Source organism: Stegostoma tigrinum, chromosome 26, assembly GCF_030684315.1.
Source record: "Stegostoma tigrinum isolate sSteTig4 chromosome 26, sSteTig4.hap1, whole genome shotgun sequence".
Lineage (NCBI taxonomy): Eukaryota > Metazoa > Chordata > Chondrichthyes > Orectolobiformes > Stegostomatidae > Stegostoma > Stegostoma tigrinum.
Window position 1 is genome coordinate 22,880,114 of NC_081379.1, and position 12,212 is coordinate 22,892,325.

Below are 12,212 nucleotides of genomic sequence, written 5' to 3' on the forward strand. Positions count from 1 at the left end.
TGGTCCAGCATTTATCGCACATGCTTAAAGCCATCTTAAGTTTGTTCAATACATTCGCATCACTTCTATGACCCTTGATATTTTGCTCATAAACTCCGTATCTGATGCCATCTCTCTCATTGAGGAAGGAGCGGGACTTTGAAAGCTTGTGACTTCAAATAAACCTGTTGGACTGTAACCTGGTGTTGTGTGATTTTTGACCTTGTCCACCCTAGTCCAACACCGGCACCTCCATGTCACAGGTAGCATACGGACAGCACTGTCAGGAATTCCAGGATTTTGACCAGAAAATACATTCCCATCCCTTCTCCTTTCTGGCAGGGAAGCATATGGCTTCCTATGGTAGCACTGAATGAATAGGAGATATAACACGTGAAATCATATGCCCTATGGGTGGCCACCAGGACAGGCAGGCAGCCAGCATAGGAGTCTCCTGTATTCCCGTCTGTAACAGGGATACTGTTTTGCGTACTGTTTTGGCAGGGGGGGGAGGTGCTCCCAGGCTGTATAAAAGCAGCAGCTAGGCCTGTGGCATCACAACTGGCTCTGCTGTAGAGCAGCGTTGGGCAAGATCCAAGTGAGCAAACGTGGTCAGGGACTTGCTTGTTCAGGGCACAGACAGACGCTTCTGTGGCCACATCTGAGATTCCAGGATGGCGTGTTGCTTCCCTCATGCCAAGGTCTCTGTGCAGTTGAACAAAATTCTTAAATGTGAGGGTGAGCAGCCAGAGGTCATGGTACACATTGGTACCAACAACATAGGTAGAAAGAAGGATGAGGTCCTGCGGAGTGAGTAGAGGGTGAAAAACAGGATCTCAACAGTAGTCATCTCTGGGTTACTACCATTGCCATGTGCTAGTGAGGCAAGGAATAGAAAGTTAAGGGGCAGGTACAGTGGGCAGGGTTTTTAGGATCTTGGATCATTGGGACCTCTTCTGGGGCAGAGGTGACCTGCACAAGAGGGATGGGTTGCACCTAAACTGGAGGGAAACCAAATCCTTGCAGGACAGTTCGCTCGTGCAACTCGGGGGGGTTTAAACTAGAGTGGCAGAGAGCTGGGAACAAGAGCAGCAGGTCAGCAAGTGGGGGGATTGAAGCGAAGGTAGACATTAGGTCCAATAAATCAGAAAAAAAGGACAGGCAAAGACATGAAAATGAACGTGATGGTACTAAAGGACTGAAGTGTGTTTATTTCAACACAAGGAGAATTAAAAGATAAGGCTTAGAGCCTGGGTCAGCACATGGAACTATGATTTTGTGGCCATTACAGAGACTTGGTTGAGAGAGGGACAGGACTGGCTTTTCAATGTTCCAAGGTTTCAATTTTTTAAATGAGATAGAGGGGAAGGTCAAAGAAGTGGAACAGTTGCATTACTATAATCAGGGAGAATGTTACATCTGCACTCAGAGAGGACATACTGGAGAGCTCATCCACTGAGGCAATATGAGTAAAGCTCAAAAATAAGACAGGTGCAATCAGTCTGACAGGATTATACTATAGGCCCCCAACAGTCACTGAGATATTGAGGAACAAACATGGACGCAGGCTATGGAAAGATGCAATTAAAAAAAGTTGTCATAGCAGGTGAGTTTAATTTCCCAAATATTGACAGGGACTCACTTAGAGCAAGAGGCTTGGATGGGCAGAATTTGCTAATATGCTGGGGCATTTTGAGATCAAGAGGGTTTCTTGAAACAGTCTGTGGATAGTGCAACTAGAGGGGGGCCATACTGGACATTGTATTGGCTAATGAGCCTGGCTAGGTAACTGACATTTCAGTGGGACAGTAGTTTGGAAACAGTGATCACAACTGCTTGAGTTTTATGATAGCTACAAACAAGGATAATTCAGAACCTTGCAGGAAGGTACTAAAGTGGGGGAGATCAAATTACATCAGTGTTAGGCAGAAGCTAGGGATCGTTAATGGAGAGGAGCTGTTATCAGGTAAGTTCATGTTTGATGCGGGAATTGTTTAAAGATCTGCTGGGGACAGTTTAAGACCGGCATGTTCCAGTAAGGAGGAAGGATAAGGATCGCAAGGTAAGGGACCCTTCGATAATGAGGGAGGTTGTGAATTGAGTCAAAAGGGAAAAGAAGCTAAAATCGGATTTGGCCTGTGAGGAATATAGGGAAAGCAGGAAAGTACTCAAGCAGGGAATTAGGAGAGCAAGAAGGGGCCATGAAATAACCTTGGCAAGTAGGGTTAAAGAGAATCCCAAGGCATTCTATAGATACATTAAAAACAAGAGGATTACTAGGGAGAAGGTAGACCCACTCAAAAACAAAGGAGGAAACATGTTTGGAGGAGGAGAATGTAGGTGAGATCCTAAATAGGTACTTTGCATTGGTATTCACCCAGGAAAAGAATATGGAGGACAAGTGAGATTTGTATGGAGCATGCTAATATGCTGGGGCATTTTGAGATCAAGAAAGAAGTGGTGTTGGATCTCTTGAGGAGCATTAAGGTGGATAAGTCCCTAGGACCCAATGGTATCTAGCGCAGGTTTATTGAGAGAGGCAAGAGAGGAGATTGCTTGGAACTTGACCAATATCTTTGTATTCACACTAGCCACTGAAGAGGTCCCGCAGGTCTGGCAAGTAAGCAATGATGTTCTTCTGTACAAGAAGGGAAATAGGAATAACGCAGGAAACTATAGACCAGGGAGTCTCGCATCAGTGGTTGGGAAGCTATTGGAAAGAATTCCCAGGGATAGGATTTATGCACATTTGAAAAAGCGTGGCCTCTTTAGGGACAGTCAGCATGGCTTTGTGCAGGGCATAATGTCTAACTTGATTAAATTTTTTGAGAAGGTGACCGATGAGGTAGAGCAGTGGATGTTATTTACACAGATTTTAGTAAGGCTTTTGACAATGTCCCTCATGGCAGGCTCAGTCATAAGATTAAATGGCATAGAATCCACAGTGACTTGGCCAGATGGATTCATAGGGGACAGACAGTATTGGTGGAAAGGTGTTTTTCTGGCTGGAGGTCAGTGACTAGTGGTGTTCTGCAGGGATCCATACTGGGACCTCTGCTGTTTGTGATATATATAAATGACTTAGAGGAAAATATAGATGGGTGGGTTAGTAAGTTTGCAGATGATACAAAAATCAGTGGAGCTGTGGATAGTGTAGCGGTTGACAAAGGATACGGCAGGATATAGATCAGTTGCAGATATAAGTGGAGAAATGGCAGATGGAGTTTAATCCGGTTAAGTGTGAGGCGCTGCACTTTGGGAGATTACATATTAAGAAAAAGGATACAGTTAGTAGCAAGACTTTGAACAGCATTGATGTACAGAGGGATCTTGGGGTTCAAGTCCATAGCTCCCTGAAAGTAGCCAGTAAATAGGGTGGTAAAGAAGGCATATGGCATGCTTGCCATTATTGGTCAGGGAATTGAGTACAGGAGTCAGGATGTCATGTTGCAGCTGCATAAGACTGGTTAGACCACATTTAGAGTATTGTGTTCAATTCTAGTTGCCACATCGCAGGAAGGATGTGGAGGCTTTGGAGAGGTTGCAGAAGAGGTTTACGAGGATGCTGCCTGGATTAGAGGGTATGAGTACAAGGAAAAACCCGCTGAGGGGAGACTTGATAGAAGTCTACAAAATTATGAGATTCATAAATAGAGTTGATTCTGGTCAGAATCTCTTTCCCAAAGTCTAATACTAGGGACATGTATTTAATGTTAGAGGAAGAGCTTCAAAGGAGACATGAAGGGGAGTCTTTTACACAGAGAGTGGTAGGAATCTAGAACTTACTGCTGGGGATGGCAGTGGAGCAGATACAATAGGGGCATTTAAGGGACTTTTAGATAAGCATACGCAAGAAATGGAGGGATACGGGCGAATGGCAGGCAGAAGGGATTAGTTTCATTTGGCATCACGTTCAGCACAGCATCATGGGCCAAAGGGCCCGTTCCTGTGCTGTGCAGTTCTATGTTGTATGTTTTATGTTCTATTTTTAATTTCCCTATTTTTCCTGTGCCTAAGATTCTTCATCCGAGTAGACAATGCCAATCTAGCTGACACTTACTTATGTAAAAGTTAGTTTTTGGGTAACAAAAGACAACAAAATCTGGCTGTGATCTCAATTATAATGTATTCTTGCAAACAAAACATTACCAAACACTCTAAGAACAGCAGCTGAGCATGAAATACATAATTTTATTGCTCCCCACAAATACACAGTTGATTTTGACTTTGCACAATAGTTAACAAATCCAAATGCAAAATGATTTGTGGAAAAAGGAAACATTTCAGTGTTTTTTTTACTGATGTAAGCTTTTACAAATCAGCGCTGACTTTTGTGATTGTATAGCCTATCAAGGAGCTGTGTTCACAGGGAGTGTCAGAGAAACAGCAACATTTTAGCTATGACTCTGTAAACTGTGTTCTTTCAGTGCTTGGCTCCCCACTGGTGGTTGGAGGAAGACAAGCACCTATACTATATATATTTGAGAAGTTAAATATGGTATCCACCATATTTCTTAATCACTTATAGAAAAATGGACACTGTAAAATTGTTGTACAATGTTCTGCAGCAATTGGAGAGTTAATCTTGCACAGTGTATTAAACAAAACTGCCTCAAAGGGTATTAGTAATTTTTTCACCTTACCAAAGCATTTTGGCCTTGTTTTAGGTTGAAGAGTTGCTGCTGATTTGCAGCTTGATCTGTTCTGGAAACCAATTCTTCATTTTTGTCTTGACACACAACAACCCAAATGGTTTCAGAAAACGTCAATAAATTTCTGCGCAGTCTAGTGATCACTACCTCTTCACTAATTTTAGCATTAATGCAAAACACTGTGCCAGTTCAACAACCTTTTGCAGTTTCTGAATTACATATTGCAGTTGACAGCACCTTGTACTGATTCTCCGTATCTTCGTAGCATTTTAATCACAACTCTTCCAAAAGGGATCAACTAAATTACTTGCAGCTCTAACCAGAATCTCCAAAAGAAACTTTAAAATATCCAACAGCCACAGTGCAGGAAGTACCATCAAGGCTAAAAGCTCCAGGTGTGTAGGAAGTTGTGGGTGGAAGAAAATCCCAGGTTTAAGTAACTGAGCTAAAAGAAAAACTAATCAAGTTCAATGTATGGTGATCATTCTAAAATGTGAAATGATTAAAGTACACTTCATAAAAAAGAAATAATTCAATATGTATAATTCAACCAGACAAAAGTAGGACAGAACAAAAACAGAGGACTTGATTAGCTAAACTGAGAAAAAGCCAGAGACAAACCTAATACAGTAAATAATTTCTTTATATTATGACTATTTAGAAGCATTACAAAAAGCATTTAATCATTTCCTATTTAATAGAGAAGGCTTAGAATTTTAAAAATCTTGAAAGGTTAAGACCTCATCTCAAGAGATTGGAACCAGTAGGATGGGCTGAATTGCCCTTTCTGTTTTTACATTCTTATTTTGGTAATCAGATATAAACTGGATGTACAATTTACTCTGAACAATTGCACAGTATTTTTTCTGTAAACAATAGTGCTGACAACACAGATGTAAAAGCTTTCTGCGGCTGTTGCACTGTAATATTCACATTCAAACAGAAATCAGCAGCTCAGAAATTCTATAATTTATATAAAATCATTTCCTGTTAGCTTCAATTCTATCTTGCAAACGACAAGAGAAAGTTTTGTTTGATCCAAAGTGAGACCTGAAAAAATACTTTAGACATCTTGATTCCTTCAAGCAACTTGAAGACACATGATGACTACAGCATGATTAACATCAACAGTTACAGATAACATTACCCAGTGCATTTATAAATAACACATGTAATGATCTGGATAGAAGGCTTGAGTAAAAACTCAGATTTCTGGAACTTTAATAAACCACTCTTGCTATGTGCAATTTTACAGGTATCAAACTTAGATCATTTTTAATGATTAGTTAATGTTTATTATTTACTGATCTTCATGGAATCAATCAACAAAGCAGACCTGGAAAAGATTTACATTTTCCCTAAACCAAAACTGATTCAAAAACCTCTCTTGTCTCAGTAAATACATATTCAATTATAAATTAAATAATATCAGTCCAGATACACAAACATCACAGAAATTTATTATAATCTGCAGCAAGTTCTGCATTTAAAGAAACTCCAAAGTTTATGGCACCTAAAATAACAATTATTCTGGAATAAGGGAACCCTGCCATGGTGTGTGGTCAATGTATGATCATAGATGGAAATCAATGTGGTAACTGGGACTAAACTACACTAATGTTCCAGCATAGCTTTTCCAATAGTACATTTATTCATTTAATATTAATTTAGTTTAATTTTATAAATTGTAAATTATGCAGTAGCAAAGTTTTGTTTCAAATTAAAATGCAATTAGCAATAAAATACTTCCCAAAATAAGGCAATTTTTCAACCTTTGCAGGAACACATAGTCGGAATTTGGATTTGTGATGTGCATCATTTTCTGACCAGTACAAATGACTGACTAGAAATCTGCCCAAATTTCCAAAACAGGGCTAACTGACAAGAAGGTGATCAAGATGAATATATCATAAACTGGGAGGGAATTTTAAAATTTTAGGTATCACTTCTGCTCAGTTTTTGCTCCATATCGTCTGACATTATGGACATCTGCTGGGAGCAGTACCATGGGTATAACCATTCCCTCAGTAACTTGCTCAGATAATTTTCTTCAATCATGAACCTAGTTAGGTGGATTAGCAAGCTAAACATGTGAAAACACTGCAGTTGAACCTAACTAATTATACCAACTTTCAATATCAGATCCACTAACTCAAAATTCCTTCCAAAATTGAGACCTCGACCACTTAGAAGGACAAGCTCAGATGATACATGGGAACGCTACAACTTGCAATTTCCCATCCAAGTCACACACAATGCTGACTTGGAACTTGGTATTTTATCATTGTCACTGATTCTGAATCTTTGAACTATCTTGCTAACAAAACTGTAAATATACCTACCTCTTCGTGGAGTATAGCAATTCAAGAAAGGTGGTTCATCAGCACCTTCTCAGGGGTCAATTGGGAATAAACAATAAATGCTGTTCTAGCCAGACAGACCAATGACCTCTAAACAAAAACATAACTGGAAACAAAATTTAAGAATCCTTCCAATCTAAATGTTGCAGACAATGCAATGAATCATTGGGAGTGAATCTCACTTCAGAAATATATGGAACTGTCGACTCTTCATGATGGCTCAAGATGGAAAAGCAACATATTAATCTGGCCTGTTGTTAGTAGAAGGCACAGATTATTGCTGTGTTTTTCAATTTGTTTGAATCATACAATTAAGCTAAATAACAAAGCTGTGGTGGGTGATACACTAGACTGATGAACAGAAGTCGTGGGCCTGCAGGTTCAAAGATTGCACATCTGATCCTTACTGATTACATGTTGGTTGTCTGAACTCAATTGCTCAATTTAAGCAAACATTCAGAATTCTTAGCTGGCCCATTCAAAGATGAGAGATTTGGCAGATGTTTTGATAGTGGGAAGGAAAATCTGGTATTCTTTAAAGCACCAATCAAGCTCTACTATCAGGAAGTTACAAATTGCACTTCAACTACACTGTACAACTTCATTTATCCTATCTCACCAGAGAGGAAGAGAAAACTCAGAGAGTTATTATGTATCAACGAAAAAAGGAAAAACTCCCCTTTTCATGATTTTTAAAAAGGGAGGATTGCTTGATGTCTACATTGCATCAAGATAAAGAATATTGATTTAAATGACTACTTGAGAATTGGAATGAAATTCTTGAATCAAATTTTTGGTTAATGAATTTAATGTAAAAACGTTCAAATTAAGTTTTATTCTGGAGTTCCTTCAGTATTGTACAGGGCAAGAATACCTACTAAATAGATTCCAGAATAACACATTATAAATCTCTGGTGCAAATATTGCCACAACTCAAACTTTCTGACCCAGCTAGCTGTGATAGAGGCTAAAGAGAAAAATTTGAAGATTTTATGGAACCAGGATAATTCCCATTCAAGTGAGTTTTTGCACATTCTGATTGTACAGTTCTTGAAGACTGTTATTCAATATTTTTGGAACATGACTCTCTGAAACAAGGAGGGATGACTGATATCTGGATTCATTCTTTTGGATGAGCATATGGACGTACATGGAATAGTGTAGGTTAGATGGGCTTGAGATCGGTATGACGGGTCGGCACAACATCGAGGGCCGAAGGGCCTGTACTGTGCTGTAATGTTCTATGTTATGTTTTTGGTATTAGTTGGTTCTTGAACAAAGAAATGAGTTTATTTTGTGTTATCAGTTTTACCAAATTGGAGGATAAATTAAAACAGGGCAGCGATTGTCTTTCTTGACCTGAATACTGACAGTGATACTGGACTGTCACAGGAGATATTAAAATAGGTCCAAAAATGGGACAGTAAATGAAATTGCTGAGAATTTTTTTTCTCAATTTAGAATCGACATTAACAGTAAAGGTACATTAACTCATAGCAACCAGAAATTCATTAACATCAATTGGAAACAATCAACTGTAATGTTATCATTGATCAGAATTATATACCATAAGATTGAATAATTGTTAATTTAATTCTAATTAAGAGAAAAGCTCAGCACTTTATAACTTAATTTGAATCATTCTGAGATGAATGATGTACCACAGATGTGGCCTATTATCCAATGCTTAATGGGTCATTTGTCAGTACAGTAGCCAAATACTCTAACACATATGTAGTATAAAGATAAATGTAATTCTCTTGTATAAACAAAAAAATTCAGTGCTAAATATTAGACGCAAGTCTTTTAAATAAAAACGGTATGTGTGTATGCATGCGTGTTAGTGTATGTCCCATTCACTCTATGGTAAAAAGCAGCATGCTTAGTAGGCACTCAGCTTATCCCAGTTTTCACTGATACATGTTAATCCATTTGATTACTCAACATGGTCCATATCGCACAAAGTTCACACACCACAGCTGGCTCTGCTGAGTTTACAATCAGCAGTCATTAAAACATGCCAATCCATTCAGTGCATCACTGCAGAGAATTTGAGTTCGCCTCATTGTAAAGTTGCCTTACAGATTCATCTCCTGCCAGGGTTGTTATATTTTACTGACATCCATTTCTTTTATCTTCTTTCCGAGATCATCCATTTGAGCTTCTGACCCCTTGTCTGGCAGCAACACTTCTACTGAGTAGCTAACCTTCTTCGAATGAATGATGCTGTATGTGTTGTCAAATCTTAGAACATCTGGGAAAAACAGAGTTAAAAATAGCAATCGCACAGATATACCAAACCTAAGTCTCCAATCAATGAACTGAATAAAGCAGTGATGTCTCTGCAGGGTGTGCAACTAACCTGTAGCATATACAGCTTAGAACACAAGCAATGGAACGAGGTATTGATGATGATGATAAATTGTGGTCTTAACAAAATTATAGAGAATACTTTTAAATTGGCACATAATATGAACAGTCACCAAGGTTGTGCAATGGCTGTGTTTGGAGAGAGTGGATTTTGTAGGAGCATTCATATCCAGCTCAGTTCATTCTCATTGCTAAGTCACTGTAGATTTCTTTCATTATGGGTAGTTGCCATGTAACATCAGAGTTTTAGTGAATAGGGAAAGCCTCACTTGATCAATTCTAGTTCTGGAGATCTATGAGGACCAATTGTGAAGCACTACGTACTTTGAAAATAGAGATGTCCTCCCACATTTATGGTGAATTCCAGTGCATGGTACAGGTTCAATTCTTTTGTAATACATGGTAACGTAGATCAAAAGTGAGAACACAAAGCTGGACTTTGGGAAAAGTTGGATGACAGATGAGCTCAGAGGCAATGAAATAAGCATTGAAGTTATTTTTGATTGGTTCTTGATTTCCAAACACTCAATCAAAACAGTTGACAGTCTTCTTTTGTTTTGACAGCACACTGAAATGTGATTCACAATGATAAGGCTTAAGTCATCTTAATTTATCCTCCCACCAGAATCCTAACACTGTCTCGCTCCAGAGTATTTACTTTCACTATACATTAAAAAGAGCACTGCTTGAAACACTGTGCAAGTAATTTACTTAATTCCAATTTATAGTTGTTCAAACGTTGTAGCTATACATGCTCAGATACTACAGCTGGATTACTAATTATGCAATACATCATGCTATGATAAGATTACAATCTGCATCAGAATTTATTTTACTACATGAACAAGGCACAAAAACATGCAATTCCACCTTCACAACTTCCGAAGTGAAGCGATTCCCCATAAGGGAAATCCAAAAGACAAAACAGATTATCATTAGATTTTAAAGAATGCTGCACATTCATAGGGAACTCAAGGCGGCGGGTGAGAAATGGATAAATCTGTAGAATTGTTCAGGATCAGGCTCTTCACAAGTTGAAGCCCAAATTAAACCAGCAACCTCTACAGCAAAATGTATAATCTGGACTGTAATGTCATGGGGAGATTTTTTTAAATTCATTCATGGGATGAGGGCGTCGCTGGTCAGGCAGCATTTATTGCTCATCCCTAATTGCCCAGAGGGTAGTTAAGAGTCAACAATATTGCTGTGGATCTGGAGTCACATGTAGGCCAGAACAGGTAAGGGTGGCAGTTTCCTTCCCTAAAGGATGTTAGTGAACCAGATGGATTCACAGTTGTCATTAGGATCTTAATTCCAGATATTTTTTGAGTTCAAATTTCACTACCTGCCCTGGCGGGATTCAAACCCAGGTCCCCAGAATGTTATCTGGGTCTCTGGATTAGCAGTTCAGTGACATACCATTATGCCATCGCCTCCCGTCCATTACTAGTCATCATTAGGATCTTAATTCCAGATATTTATTGAGTTCAAATTTCACCATCTGCCCTGGCGGGATTCAAACCCAGGTCCCCAAAATGTTATCTGGGTCTCTGGATTAGCAGTTCAGTGACATACCACTACGCCATCGCCTCCCGTCCATTACTACTTTCAAAATGGATCTCAGTAACCTCCCAGTAGAATAATTGTTTGAGAAAGGCTGCAAGTATCCAGTAAGATGGGCATAGCTTCAATGAATGCAAGCCCTTGCCAAGAATAATAATATCTAGTTTTAGGAAGAAAACTGGGGGGTAAGTGGGAGCTGGAAAGAGGAAAATAAAAGAACTAATATTAAAAATGCAATCATAAATACATTATGGGCTCAAGAATTCAACCTGAAGTCTGACCAGACAATGGACCGCTCATAAATTGATTGAAACCCGTTAAGATGCTAAAAATAACAAAAGTTGCAGAGCTAAAGCCCCATCCTTCGAGGTCAGTAGATTATGCTTTTTGGACGGGAAATTAAATGTGAAAATCTCAGGTAACAGTGTTGGTTGTTGTATTTACTGTTTGAAGACATTTTTGTTTTTATCCTCAAACTTAGGTAGCTTTTAAACAAATCTTGTGCTTTTACACTGAAAATTTAAAGGAGCAAATGATAGAAAATACAATTAGAGATAACAAATTGTTCAAATACCAGCAGAATTCTTCTAAGCTAGCATTCTACATTTCTTTCCTTGTTTGGTACAGATACACTGATGAGCAGTTTGCTGAAATTGTTGTTGAGTGCAGATTGACATGTTAAGGAATAGGGGCTAAAACATATGGGATGGAAACAAGAAATTAACATTAGAGTTATCTACTGGTAAAGTCTAAAAGCAAGTTGCATTTTCTCTAAAGATAAAAATGACCAAGCATAACATAGTCAATCTTGTTCACAACAACAGAAATCACTAAAGATTACACACATCACAAAACCACTACTGTGGGGATCTCTGAGATAACAACTAGCACTGCAGAACACTGCTAGTCCTGATTAATATATCACGCTCTGCTAAAGGAACACTGACGCTAAATCTCATTAATTTACTGCAATACCATAATTGAACAGTTAGACCAAGATAACTGTTCACCAGTCCTAAGTTTTTAAGATAATTGCTTTTGAATTCTTGGAAATTGAATGAGCAATTCAATTATAATTGAAAGGCCTTCTCCCCTAATTTGGGATTATAATTAAAATAATTAGGTTTATATTATTGATCGATTAAGCATCTTCCACACCATATTTTATATTATATGACACCAAAATAATTATAAATATCTCAACATAATCTAAATAGTTAAACTTAAAAGGGGAGCGATATTGGTATCAGTCACCTCCATTTCAGACTCATGCTGAACCTGATGGGTC

The 12,212-nt window shown here is 38.6% G+C and overlaps 1 protein-coding gene across 2 annotated transcripts in view; it reads right to left on the reverse strand.

The window, feature by feature from the left end:
- Window positions 1–4,098: 4,098 nt before the first annotated feature.
- Window positions 4,099–12,212, reverse strand: part of LOC125464145 (SEC14-like protein 2) — a 69,434-nt gene continuing 61,320 nt past the window's right edge. For both annotated transcript variants that reach the window (XM_059655021.1, XM_059655023.1), the window contains one exon: window positions 4,099–9,245. In XM_059655021.1, coding sequence (XP_059511004.1) covers window positions 9,097–9,245 — 149 coding nt within the window. In that variant the 3' untranslated portion in view covers window positions 4,099–9,096. The remainder of the gene's footprint in view (window positions 9,246–12,212) is intronic.